Consider the following 14,872-nt stretch of genomic DNA (forward strand, 5'->3'; position numbering starts at 1 on the left):
TTTTTTAACACATGTATATTTACAGCATATATATATATATATATATATATATATATACTCGCTCGCACATACATCTTTGGACAAATCTTGATAAAAGTGTGGACAAGCACTGAAACGCTGATGACTTAACCAGGATGTGTTGGGGATTTCTTTACTTACAAAAGTCCGGAATGCCGCCGCAGATGCATATATACAGTACGTGGCTGTTTGCTTTGCAGCCTAATTCGGAGGGCACCTGGCATGTAATATTTGGGATTTAGTCTGAGTGCCAGATTCTTGCTCATATATATATATTTATATATATATACTGCTCAAAAAAATAAAGGGAACGCTAAAATAACACATCCTAGATCTGAATGAATGAAATATTCTTATGAAATACTTTGTTCTTTACATAGTTGAATGTTCTGACAACAAAATCACACAAAAATTATCAATGGAAATCAAATTTATTAACCCATGGAGGTCTGGATTTGGAGTCACACTCAAAATTAAAGTGGAAAAACACACTACAGGCTGACCCAACTTTGATGTAATGTCCTTAAAACAAGTCAAAATGAGGCTCAGTAGTGTGTGTGGCCTCCACATGCCTGTATGACCTCCCTACAACCCACACAAGTGGCTGAGGTAATGCAGCTCATCCAGGATGGCACATCAATGCGAGCTGTGGCAAGAAGGTTTGCTGTGTTTGTCAGCGTAGTGTCCAGAGCATGGAGGCGCTACTAGGAGACAGGCCAGTACATCAGGAGACGTGGAGAAGGCCGTAGGAGGGCAACAACCCAGCAGCAGGACAGCTACCTCCGCCTTTGTGCAAGGAGGAACAGGAGGAGCACTGCCAGAGCCCTGCAAAATGACCTCCAGCAAGCCACAAATGTGCATGTGTCTACTCAAACGATCAGAAACAGACTCCATGAGGGTGGTATGAGGGCCCGACGTCCACAGTTGGGGGTTGTGCTTACAGCCCAACACCGTGCAGGACGTTTGGCATTTGCCAGAGAACACCAAGATTGACAAATTACCACTGGCGCCCTGTGCTCTTCACAGATGAAAGCAGGTTCTCACTGAGCACATGTGACAGACGTGACAGAGTCTGGAGATGCCAAGGAGAACGTTCTGCTGCCTGCAACATCCTCCAGCATGACCGGTTTGGCAGTGGGTCAGTAATAGTGTGGGGTGGCATTTCTTTGGGGGGCAGCACAGCCATCCATGTGCTCACCAGAGGTAGCCTGACTGCCATTAGGTACCGAGATGAGATCCTCAGACCCCTTGTGAGACCATATGCTGGTGCGGTTGGCCCTGGGTTCCTCCTAATGCAAGACAATGCTAGACCTCATGTGGCTGGAGTGTGTCAGCAGTTCCTGCAAGACGAAGGCATTGATGCTATGGACTGGCCCGTCCGTTCCCCAGACCTGAATCCAATTGAGCACATCTGGGACATCATGTCTCGCTCCATCCACGAACGCCACGTTGCACCACAGACTGTCCAGGAGTTGGCGGATGCTTTAGTTCAGGTCTGGGAGGAGATGCCTCAGGAGACCATCCGCCACCTCATCAGGAGCATGCCCAGGCATTGTAGGGAGGTCATACAGGCACGTGGAGGCCACACACACTACTGAGCCTCCTTTTGACTTGTTTTAAGGACATTATATCAAAGTTGGATCAGCCTGTAGTGTGTTTTTCCACTTTCATTTTGAGTGTGACTCCAAATCCAGACCTCCATGGGTTAATAAATTTGATTTCCATTGATAATTTTTGTGTGATTTTGTTGTCAGCACATTCAACTATGTAAAGAACAAAGTATTTAATAAGAATATTTCATTCATTCAGATCTAGGATGTGTTATTTTAGTGTTCCCTTTATTTTTTTGAGCAGATATATATATATATATTAGATTGCTTGGTTTTCTGTCGTTAGATTGCTTGGCTTTCTGTCACTGTCGTTTTACTCTTATTGTCTTAATGCATAAGGATGGGGGGCCTGATTCAGTGGTGCACGCAGATCATGCGTGGCTGCATTTTCTCACAGACTTTCAAATGCAAAATGGGAGTTAAGTATTCTCCTTGTTCACTACCGTGCAACGCATCTCGCAAAGCCTATGGGGTATATTTAATTGAAGTCGGATCCATTGCGACATTCATTTGTCGGAATGGATCCGACCTGGGCTATTCAATGCTATCTCAATTCGACTTTTAAAAAAGTGATGCGGGAGGGGAGATGGGGGATAGCCGCTGCTGTAGCGCTGCTCTCCCCAGTCTGCCCGCAGCTGTCCCCCCCCCCCCCCCCTCGTCTCTGCCTCTCCCCGTCCCCGCATCACAGCCGCCGCTCACGGCAGCGTCAACCCAGCTCCAGCAAGCGAGGTCTCGCTTGCTGGAGCCAGGTGGACGCTGCTGTGAGCGGCGGCTGTGACATCCTCCGGCTACGCTTCTCACCCAGTCTCCGGCGCTGCTCACCCCATCGAATTGAGATGGTCGAAAAGGGGGTCAAAACCTGTCGGTTTTGGCCCTGTTTTTGACACAAGCACGCGGATCGGCAGCTAGTCCGCCGATCCACGTGCTTATCGACAAGTCGAATTCCTCAACTTGTCAAAACATGTGGGGCTAGATTGAATAGATCGGAACCACTTCCGACCAAAATAATTCGAAAACTGCCGTCTTTTCGACAGACGGCAGCTTTTGACTTCAATTAAATATACTTCTATGTTGTAAATGTAAGCAATGCTCAAGTGCGCTGGTGTATACAATCTCTCCATCATCAATGCGCCATGAGTCGCAACACTGACTCCTTGACCAGTCCCTGTCTGGTGTATAGCCTACCTTGCAACTTTCTTAAAATATGGCCATTGTGGTTGCAGTTCTGTAAACGAGATTGCAGCTACATGCTTAAACACACCCATGACACTCCCATAACATGCCAATGGCACCTCATATTGTTGCAAAAACTTCAGGGCACCTCCCAGTAAATGTCGTCGGCAAACATGTACACCATCCCAAACTTTGGTTCAGACGTGTGCAGTAAAGATTTTTTCTGGGCTGTGCACGTGAAGTTTGCCAATTATTTCTCAACTGCATGCATCTCTGAATCAGGTACAGAATCACAATTGCAAATGAATATATCCTAATCCTAGCCCTAGGTCTCCCTCTGCTTAGTCCTAATTATCCCCTCCTGCAGCCGAACCCAAAACACCACAACCCCTACCCCCAGTTTAAATCTGACCACCCCAGGGCCTAAACCTAATCCTAACCCCAGTACTTAACGTCAGGATACTGCTGTCAGAATTATGACCATCATGATTTCAACTGCCAGGATCCTGATAGCATTCCCATCTGTGAGAATCAGAAGGTGAGAGAGTTTGCACAAATTCTCCTGTTTTTTTTAAAGTGGCAATCATTTAAATTGCAAAGTCAACCTGGTTTTGCCATATGATTGCTGTTTTGTTCATATGTTTGTAAATCCAGTCATAAGGACACAGAGACGTGAGTTCACTGCTCTGCTGTTTTATTCCATCACCAACTCCAGGCACACTGCACACTGGACCACCCACTTCCCAGCATCCCCCTGGTCCCAGGGACCATCACTGAAGATTCAGGCTTACACATATTAGTAAGGGAGTGTCTACAAATATTAAGCATTCTAATACACTAACATCACATCCTCTTTTCTTTAAAGATAAGCCCTGTACGCTTCAATGCAACAATTAACAATGTCATATTAAGAACATCATCTAACACATTTCAATGAGTCTCTCAGGTCTGCGTATTTCCCTTTTGGGTCTTTCATACACAGTCTGTGTTTCATCGACCATGTTGGACCTTTCAAGAATCGTGGTTTGTTCACCATTATCAGGATCATCATACATGTCAGGTGAAGGGTATTCTTCAGTCATGTTGTCTTCATTATGGTTAGGTTGAGATCTTAAATCCACCCGATTTCTTCTTACTTCCGTTCCACGCTCTGTACGTATAGTATAAGACCTTGGTGCTATTTGTGCTTGCACAATACCTTTCTGCACCCAAATACCTTTCTCGTGATCTCTGAGACGGACTTGGTCACCCGATTTTAGATCAGATAAGCTTTTTGCTCGCCTGTCATGGAACAGTTTCTGTTTCGCCTGTTGACGTTCCTTACTCAGTCTGACCAACGCTGAGTTATGTGTATTAAGCAGTTCATCATGTATCGGGAGATTTGCTCTAATCCTCCTTCTTATCAGCATTTGTGCAGGAGAAAGTCCATTCTGTAAAGGTGTACTGCGGTAGATTAAAAGACTTTTGTAGAAATCTTCTTTACCTTCTTGAGCTTTTTTCATGAGACTCTTTACAGTTTTTACTGAAGTTTCCACCAACCCATTTGAGCGTGGATAGTGGGGACTTGACGTAGTATGGACAAATTCCCACTCATCAGCAAATTGTCTAAATTCAGCACTGGAAAACTGAGGACCACTGTCAGTGAACACTTCCATAGGAACACCATGCCTTGCAAATATTGACTTCATGCAATTGATTATGGCTTTACTAGTAGTTGTATGTAGTGTCTTCACCTCAGGGTAGTTAGAGTAATAATCAGTCACAACAATGTACGTTTTCCCATTACAATCAAACAAATCTGCGCCAACTTTCTGGTACGGTCTCTTTGGCACTGCGTGAGGACTCAGTGGCTCGACTTGTTGTTTCGGTTTATACGTAAGACATACTTCACATGTAGCTGTAGTCTGTGCTATGTCTTGGTTCATTCTTGGCCAATACATAACTTCACGCGCTCTCCGCTTACATTTTTCTTCTCCCTAAGTGGCCTTCATGTATCTTGCACAGCATAGTTTTTCTTAGTCGTGCAGGTATGACAAACCTACTGCCTTTGTAAATAATACCATCGACAACTGTAAGGTCACTGCCTTTCAGAATGATATCTTTCAACACTTTCATTGTGTCATCTGTCTCAGTTTCTTTCCTAATCTGTTCTTGTCTTGCAAAAGACACTGGTAGAGAAGCTACAATCAAATTAACATAGGCTTCTATCTCTTCATCCATCAGACTTTTGGAACCTTCACTTTTGTCCACAGCACGAGAAAGTGTATCAGCAATGTACATGTATTTGCCGGGACAGTGTACATCATATTTCTGTAGTCTGATAAACATTCGTTGAATTCTCATGGGACAGTCATGTAATGATTTAGTCATGATAGCTACCAATGGCTTGTGGTCAGTTTCCACTGTAAATGTTTGACCATACACAAACTGATGAAATCGCTTGCATGCATATGTGATCGCTAGAAGTTCTTTTTCTATCTGAACATACCTTGTTTCAGCACTTGTCAGTGCTCTTGATGCATAGATTACTGGTTGCCATGTATCCTCATGTTCTTGTAACAGCACTGAGCCTAGGCCAAATTTGCGAAGCATCTGCTGAAATTCTTATTCTTATTCTTTTCGCAGGATCAAAGAATCTTAGCACTGGTTGCTCTGTAATGATCTGTTTCAAGTTTTGCCAACTTTCTTCTTGTTCATGTGACCACATCCACTCGTTATCTTTGTCCAACAACCATCTAAGAGAGGCTGTTCGTTCAGAGAGTTGAGAAATAAACTTTCCTAAGTAAGTAATTATTCCTAGGAATCTTCTGACGTCGTCTTTGTTGTTAGGACGTTCCATGTTCACTATGGCTGATATTTTCCTTGGGTCTGGTTTTACACCTTGATCTGAGACCACGTCGCCCATAAAGGTAAGTGTATTCACGCCAAATTCACATTTGTCCTTGTTTAGCTTTAGATTCACTTTCTTGACAAGTTCCATTACTTGTCTCAATCTAGAATCATGTTCTTCCTTTGTAGATCCCCAGACAATAATGTCACCCATCATTGTTTCAACACCTGGAATATGTTAAAAAATCATGTGTATCTTTTTGTGATATACTTCTGGAGCAGACAATATTCCATATGGTAGTCGAAGAAATCTGTATCGACCTTCTGGTGTATTAAATGTACAAAGCTTTGAGCTGGCCTCATCTAGCTTCATTTGCCACAATCCTGAAGATGCGTCCAATTTACTGAACCATTTTGCTCCCGCAAATTACGACATGATTTCATCTCTGGTTGGTAGTTTGAAATGTTCTCGTTTAATAGCTTTGTTTAAATCTCTGGGGTCTAGACATATTCTGAGTTGTCCATTTTTCTTTACAACAATTGCTAAGGAGCTTACCCATTCAGTAGGCTCATCAACTTTCTGTATCACGCCCAAGGCTTCCATGCAATTTAACTCTTGTTTCAGTTTTTCTCTCAGCGCAAACGGCACTTTTCTACAGGGGTGTATCACTGTAGAAACTTGCGTGTCTATATTTATTTTATGCTCTCCAGGCAAACAACCTAGACCTTCAAACAAGTCTCTGTATTCTGTAAACATCGATTTGCAGTCATCTTCTACTTGTGATGTCACCATAAAAAAACTTTCTTTAGCAAGCTTAGTTTCTCACAGGAACTTAATCTTAGAATCGGTTGCACATTTTTATCCACAATCAGTAGAGATGTTTTAAACTGTTGTCCCTTCTATTTCAGTGTCTCTAAGCATGTACCTTTCACAGGAATTTCCTCCCCAGTGTACCCTGTAACTTTCACTTTGGCTGGATGAATTTTAGGTTTTACTCTAAAAGTCTTATAGTCTTGAAACAATATTAAATTCACCTGCGCGCCAGTATCAAGCTTAAAGGGAATGACGATCTCATTCACAGTTAAAGGGACAATCCTTTCTTTCTTATCTGCACTGCAAAGTTCAATGCAATCCACAAAGAATTCCTCTGTTTGTTTAACAGCATGCACATTGGTTATTTCACTTTTTATTTTACAGCATTTGGCAAAGTGATTTAGTCTACCACGTTTCATGCAGGTTTTACCATAAGCAGGGCACATTTTAGGATTGTGAGCATTTCCACATCTACTACACATTTCCTTGTTAGACTGTGGCTTAGACAGCTTAATTCTTGAGAATGGAGGTTTGCTTGGCTCTGTTTTCTGCACTACATCAGCTTCCTTGTGTAACTTTTTGGCTTGAAAACTAGTTATTTCTGCAGCTCTACACATAGTCACTGCCTTTTCTAGTGTTAGGTCTTGCTCTCTCAGCAGTCTCTCTCTGAGTCCATTATCAGGTATTCCACAGACAATACGATCTCTAATCAGTGATTCCTTTAAATCACCAAACTCACAGGTTTTACTGAGTGATTGCAGCTCTGTAACATACTGATCAAATCCATCTACAGACTTCTAATCACATGTGAAAAACTTATATCTTTCATATGTCACATTTTTCCTTGGCACAAAGTAATTTTCAAACTTTTGCATTATAGAAGATAGCACCATATTCTGCCCCTCATCAAACTGAAAACTATTATAAATGTCCAGCACATCCTCTCCTATCACATGGAGGAAAATGGATGCCTTAGTTTTGTCAGCCTCTGTATCAGCTCCACATGCAGCAAGATATATATTAAACCTTTGCTTAAATCTTTTCCAGTTTTCAGACAAGTTACCAGACATCAGCATGCCGGTTGGAGGAGCTAGTTTATCCATGGTTACTCACTGTTTGAAGAGAGGAGCACACGGCAGGCTTTGCAGACACTGAGTATCACAGCCTTACAGACTTCTGCAAGATTCTTTCACACTCTGAGAGCACTAGCAGTCCAAGTTAAACTTCTTCTGACACCATGTTTTGTTCATATGTTTGTAAATCCAGTCATAAGGACACAGACATGTGAGTTCACTGCTCTGATGTTTTATTCCATCACCAACTCTAGGCACACTGCACACTGGACCACCCACTTCCCAGCATCCCCCTGGTCCCAGGGACCATCACTGAAGATTCAGGCTTACACATATTAGTAAGGGAGTGTCTACAAATATTAAGCATTCTAATACACTAACATCACAATTGCCACTTTAAAAAAAACAGGAGAACTTGACCAAAATCTCTCACTTTCTGATTCGCACACCCTATCACATTTCCCCCCCGGTCTCCATCTGCATTATTATTATTATTATTATCCTTTATTTATATGGTGCTGCAAGGGTTCCGCAGCGCCCAATTACAGAGTACATGTCCACATAATCAAAACAGGAAAACAGTGACTTACAGTTGAAGACAATATAGGACAAGTACAGGGTAACTAAGCATAACTGCATCAGTAGACTACACTGTGATAAGTATCAAGGTAGCCAAAAAACTGCGGGATTTGGGCAGTCAAGGATTATTACAGTAAGAAAAGGATAAGCACATGAGGGAAGAGGGCCCTACTCGTGAGAGCTTACATTCTAAAGGGGAGGGGCAGACAGACAGTGTGACACAGATGGGGTAGACCGAGCGTGGGACAGAGGGTTAGGATGAGATTTGGCTGGGTTTGTTAAAGAAGTGGGTCTTGCATCACTGCAATCCTAAGGCCTACCCCTCCCAGGCCCTGACAGGTCAACAGGAGTATAGTCTGAACTATCCATCAGCTCTGTCAACCCATTAGCAAAACTTGACAACTCAGACATGGATAGAAATATGGTGCCTACCTGTATTACAGGGCCTACCTATGGACTGCATGCCCCATGTCAGTCAGTAGAAGCCTGCTCTGCTCCCGGCCCTCCATGGCCTTGCAGCATCCATTGTATGGTCCTCCTTTAGCCGATGCGTCCTGTTTCACACTCCTTGATTCTCTTTTAGAAATCTGTATGGCCTCCCTGACTGTGATATTAAGGTATTTTTTAATTGATTTCCATATTGTACAACCCAAAATTCTCAATACATACAGCAGTTTGCAATAATATCATTCAATTAAGACGATTGCAATTTTTGCCTGATATTGTTCAATGAAGCATAGCAAGATCGTTGTTAGTAACCCTGTACATACCAGACACTCTATAGCTCGTGCCTAACGATGAAGGAATAAATCCTTCGAAACGTTGCTATACTTCTGCCTCCTTGATATTTATTTACTGAGTGCCGTGGACAACTTCTAGGGATATATATATATATATATATATATATATATATAAATACACACTATTTTTTAAAGCCCCCCTCTGCCAAGTCAAGGGGGGTTGCGGGGGCCCCAGAGATATCAGTGTACTGGGCCGGCCCTGACAACAGTAAGACTATTACACATTCATAATGTAAATGTCTTAGATAAATAACAATGGTATTAAAAACCAGTATAAGTGTGCCTTTAAGTACATAAAGTGCCTCATGAATGGGGGGAACATGAAGCGAAATTTGGGACCTTATTTCACACTATTATGTCCCCTTAATCATATTTTCATCCACCCATAACGCCTCTAGATTGTAAGCTCTCATGGGCAACGCTCTCTGTCTCATGTATGTCCAGTATTCACAACCATGCATGTCTCTTGTCAGGAATGGTGGTAAGATGTTTTTCCTCTGTGATTTGTTCAGTTAATTGCATCTTTGCATGCTTACTGTTCTTTGCCATATATATTGGGCACTGTGGAATCTGTGGCTTTAAATAGAAACTGTAATTTCTAAAGATGATTTAAATAATTCTGTGTTTTCAATAAATATTACAGGATTCTTCTTACAAATATGAATATTAGGTTGTAACTGTCCATGAAAATATACCATCTGTTTTACTTATATATGCGCTTAGTTATGCACTAGGATTTTGGTCTATTCAATCATTATTTTCCATCATTACTTACCCTAATACATCCTGTCTCAATCTCCAGGCAACACTGCCTCTCTCTACTGCTCTTTTTCCACTAAGCTCTAAAGGCCCGTATTCACGAGCCGATGTGGGAGAGGTGTGCTGAGCGAACTGCTCAGCACACATCTCTCCCACCGCTCAGCACAGTGCAATGTGTGCTGAGCATGGGGAGGGGGGGTCATGCGGATGAAATGAGCGACCTGCTAGCACCAGCGATAGCGATGCGTGGGGCTGCGCATCGCTATCGCTGTAGGGGGTACAGACGGAGCGATCATGCTTAAAATCTAAGCAATCTAGTCAGATTGCTTAGACTATCGCTCTGTGAGTACCCCCCTTAACATGGTTAGTGACCTCCAAACCCTTTGTTATCACATATGCATTTATTTTGTCATCCTTATATGTTCTTGTTTTATGTACCTTGTTTTCCTCACTGACCAGTGCTGTAGAGCACCATACCCCCTTACATGTACAGTATATGACAGTGGAATTATGAAATTATATTTAGTGAATTGTATTAGATTATGCTATAAAAAGAAACCTCACATTCAGGCATAGAAAATAATATTAACAGAACTAGGTTGATTTTATTCTTGACAGAAATGATTAATAGAATTGAATTTATTAATTAGCTGAATTTGACAAATTACTTGTTCCAAAAAATAACACAAAAGACATGGGGGTATATTTACTAATATTCGTGTTTGTGCCGATTTTTAGGGAGTTTGACCTCGAATTTTATCGGTCAGATTTTACTGCAACTTTTTGAATCCCTCTACGGTAATTTACTAAGCTACCGAGTTTTCTATTTTCGTTTTTTCCGATGTCGATGTGATTCGTATTGTCGGGCAGTGTTTTACGGGAGTGATTAGTAAAACACTGCCGGACAGAACACAATCCCGGCCGGATCTGTGAGATCCATGCAGGGCTTTATTGTGTACAATATGAGTAGTGTGAAAGTGTTAAAAGTCTATAACAAATTTGCGTGGGGTCCCCCCTCCTAAGCATAACCAGCCTCGGACTCTTTGAGCCGGTCCTGGTTGTAAAAATACAGGGGGGAAATTGTGTAGGGTCCCCCCATATTTATACAACCAGCACCGGGCTCTGCGTCCGGTCCTGGTTAAAAAAAATACGGGGGACAAAAGACATAGGGGTCCCCCGTATTTTTAAACCAGCACCGGGCTCCACTAGCCAGAGAGATAATGCCACAGCCGGGGGGACACTGTTATACTGGTACCTGCGGCCGTGGCATTACCCCCCCAACTAGCCACCCCTGGCCGGAGTACCGTGGAGGAGTGGGGACTCCTTAAATCAAGGGGTCCCCCCCCCTCCAGCCACCCAAGGACCAGGGGTGAAGCCCGCGGCTGTCCCCCCCCCCCCCCCCCCCCATCCGTGGGCGGTGGATGGGAGGCTGATAGCCTTTGTGTAAAAATAAAGAATATTGTTTCTTGCAGTAGAACTACAAGTCCCAGCAAGCATTCCCCGCAAGCTGGTACTTGGAGAACCACAAGTACCAGTATGCGGGGAAATAAGGGGCCCGCTGGTACCTGTAGTTCTACTACAAAAAAATACCCCCCAAAAAAAGTACACAGAAACCATGACAGTACAATTTTAATTATACACACTTACACACTCACATACTTACCTACCTCCAACGGTGCGATTCACGTCCACTTGTCCATTAGTATCCACGGATTACCTGTAAAAATAAAATTATACTTACAAACAATCCAGTGTAGATCTGTCCTCTTCTTTCTCGTCGTAATCCACGTACTTGTTTAAAAAAATAAACCGAAAACCCGAGCCACGCAACTAAAGGGGTTCCTTTCCCCGAATGGCGGGACCCCCCGTGACTTGTGTCAGTGAAGGTCCCGCCAGCCAATAAGGGAGCGCCACGTCATGGCGCTCTCCTGATTGACAGTGCAGGAGCGCACAGCCAATCAGGAGGAGCGCACTGGTTACAATGTAGCGTAGCGCAGTTACATTGTAACCAATGATGTGAACTTTGTGGTCTGTGTTTAACCGCAAAGTTAATTGGGGTCACTCTTGGGGGGGGGGGGGGGGGACAGCCTCGGGCTTTACCCCTGGTCCTTGGGTGGCTGGAGGGGGGGACCCCTTGATTTTAGGGGTCCCCACACCTCCAGGGTAGCCCCGCCAGGGGTGACTGGTTGGGGGGGGGTAATGTCATGGCCGCAGGGACCAGTATAACAGTGTCCCCCGGCTGTGGCATTATCTCTCTAGCTAGTGGAGCCCGATGCTGGTTTAAAAAATGCGGGGGACCCTACACAATTTTTCCCCTGTATTTTTAGAACCAGGACCGGCTCAAAGAGCCCGAGGCTGGTTATGCTTAGGAGGGGGGACCCCACGCAATTTTTTTCTTTGATTTTAAAAGAAAACAGACCCTTTCCCGCAGATAAGCATGCACGGATCTCACTGATCCGTACATGACTATCCAAACACGCCAGTAAAAAGCAGGTCTATTTTTTTGCTGCCTTTTTTACGATTTGGAAAAAAATACGACCGCAATTGACCATTCACTGACAAACAGCAAAATACGAATGAATAGTAAATTCCTGTGTTGTATGAACAAACAGCCGCGTTTGACCGATGGTCTATCCATTCGTATTTCTGCCCTCTGCCGTGAAAACCATTACGAATACAGCCAACACTGCCGAGATTTGTGCTTAGTAAATTCCTGTGTGGACACTTTGAAGAAAAAAAAAAACTCGGACAAAATCGGGACTTTAGTAAATAAACCCCCTGGACACCACTATAACACTGACACCAAGTGGCCAGATGCTAATTTACAATTGATGATGATGAGGTGTGTTCCTTCTTTCTGCTGGTCACAACGCCATATCATGTCATGCATAAAGTTATCTTAACGTTCACTTATTTTATTCATTAATTTGTATTATACTTTTTATACAACTAAGCTGAATCTAACAGTAACATATCTGACAATAAATAAAAACATGGAACTATGGAGAAAGAAGCAAGGTGTTATTTCAATGGTATAACAACTGAAAGCTAATTTTGAATATTCTGTGCACTTCCATTAACACTTCCATGATTTCTCTTCAGCAATTCTAGACAAGCCAGTGAAAGAAAACACTAAAATAGTTGGAAGTGTTAAAGACACTATTAAGAAACTCCTGGCACATAAAAACAGCCTAAAGAGGAATGAAGACATAAAGAATATAATCCCTGAACCAGTTATTACCCCTTCACCCAAAACACGCTTGCAACCGTTTGATTATGAAGATGGAGTCTACATTGGGGAAACTTATAATGAGGAGAATGAAAGAGAAGAGGAACAGGATGAAGAAGATGATTATGAAAACATAATTGGAGAAGAGAAAATACTGAGAGGTGACGTGTTTGGTAAGTTTTAATTTTATTGCTGAAGTGAATAAAATACACTGTACAAAATACACCAAAAATGTTTATAGAAATATACTAAATCTCAAGTAAAAATATAAAGCGTCAAATAAATAGTCACAATAGCATGTTCAGGCTGCTGTCACATGTGATAGCGTAGGGCAAATGTGAGGATTGTTTTATCTGGGAGAACCACTACTCCCACCCACTAGAGCCAACAATGGTAGCTTCTGTAGGCATAAAAGCTGGGAGACATTTGTTAGTACACATCCATAGATATCCAAGCTGTGACGCCTAAAAATATATAAAACATTTAACAAACCAAAACATCAAGTTAGTACATTCATTATATTTTATTTTATTTTACTGCAGTACGCCATTATAATTATAGTATACAGTACAATATTGTATTGGAGCGGGAAGGGGAAATACATTTTACTCTGATCTTTGCAACAAGGCGCTTATTGACTTATTCATTAAATCTGCTGCTTTACATTACAGTTGACTCATTTATTCATGATTGATAACTGTTCTATTTACTGTTATGGGTTATTTGTGCAATGTACAAACTTTATACTTCCAGGGTCAGCTGACTTATGCATAACTTTTTTTTTTTTCAAGGCCATTAGCCAAGAATAGTTGTGGAAATATTTCAATCCCTTACAATAAGACATACCAATGTTTGTGACATTGAATGTATATTTTGCCCAGTGTGTGTACTTAGCACAGAGATTCCCCCCACCATCTACCCCAAACTACCAATTCACCTGTTGCACAGATTATCCCCCATGATTTTTACAGCACTCCCAACTACCTTGTTGTACACTGAGCCCCTCCACTGCCAGTATAGAGGTCTACTCTTCCAGTACTTCTGCAGTTTACCATGAAATTTCCCGATGCTGCCACACACTATGTCATTTTTCTTTGTTCATTGGTCTTGAAATACTGTGTAAGCATTGCAGATATGTAGGGAGATACAATAGGTCTGTATGACTCTGCCAGTTGTATGTGTATTTAAGGTTCACAGGTACCAATAATGACTGTGGCAAATGTGACCAAGTGCAGTCATCACTGTGGTCCAGTTCCTCCAGTCACTGCCCCAACATCATCCAGTAAACCACAATCAACCATTATGTATCACTGAAGGCATTTATAAAGTAGATGCACTCAATGATGATATGGTCATATGGAATTATGGGGGATATCCAATTAGCCCCGGTAATTTATCAGGGCTAATTGTCCCGCCGGGGGCTATCTAATTAGCCCCGATAAGCCGGCGCGTGCCTCCGGCAGGCGAAGCAGATTCCCCGAAAACAGCCCCGTTTTCGTCCGAAAACGGGGCTGTTTCACACAAAAACACACAGGTTTCACTGAACCTGTGTGTTTTTGGGAGAAAGAGGTTTTGTTTTTTTTCAGGCGATCATTCTGGATAGCCTATAAAAAAACAAAAACAAAACGTGAAACATCAGAAAAACGGCCGTTTTTCGGACCCAATGTTTTACCGGGGATAATTGGATATCCCCCTATATGTTAAATTACTTGGGGAAAACTCCATAAACAGTCTAAATATTTCTAAAATACACAGCGCTTTATGATAATACCACCAAGAAATCTGTTAATTACTACCCATAATTGATTAAAAAACTCCATAAAACCTACATAATACAGGCTTAAAAAGATAAATCAGTAAAAAAACAAAAAAAAAAACGTTAAAATCGAAAAAGAAAGCCATAGACAATAGTTGGATAGAAAACAAAACATAGCAGAATAGTACTGTCCTAACAGTGGTCACTAAGGAACCATTACTGCAAATGGAGC

The 14,872-nt window shown here is 42.3% G+C and overlaps 1 protein-coding gene across 3 annotated transcripts in view; it reads left to right on the forward strand.

The window, feature by feature from the left end:
- Positions 1 to 14,872, forward strand: part of EGFL6 (EGF like domain multiple 6) — a 475,748-nt gene that overhangs the window by 194,762 nt on the left and 266,114 nt on the right. For all 3 annotated transcript variants that reach the window (XM_063953516.1, XM_063953515.1, XM_063953514.1), the window contains exon 8: positions 12,758 to 13,057. In XM_063953516.1, coding sequence (XP_063809586.1) covers positions 12,758 to 13,057 — 300 coding nt within the window. The remainder of the gene's footprint in view (positions 1 to 12,757; positions 13,058 to 14,872) is intronic.

Source organism: Pseudophryne corroboree, chromosome 2 (assembly GCF_028390025.1).
Source record: "Pseudophryne corroboree isolate aPseCor3 chromosome 2, aPseCor3.hap2, whole genome shotgun sequence".
Classification (NCBI taxonomy): Eukaryota; Metazoa; Chordata; class Amphibia; order Anura; family Myobatrachidae; genus Pseudophryne; species Pseudophryne corroboree.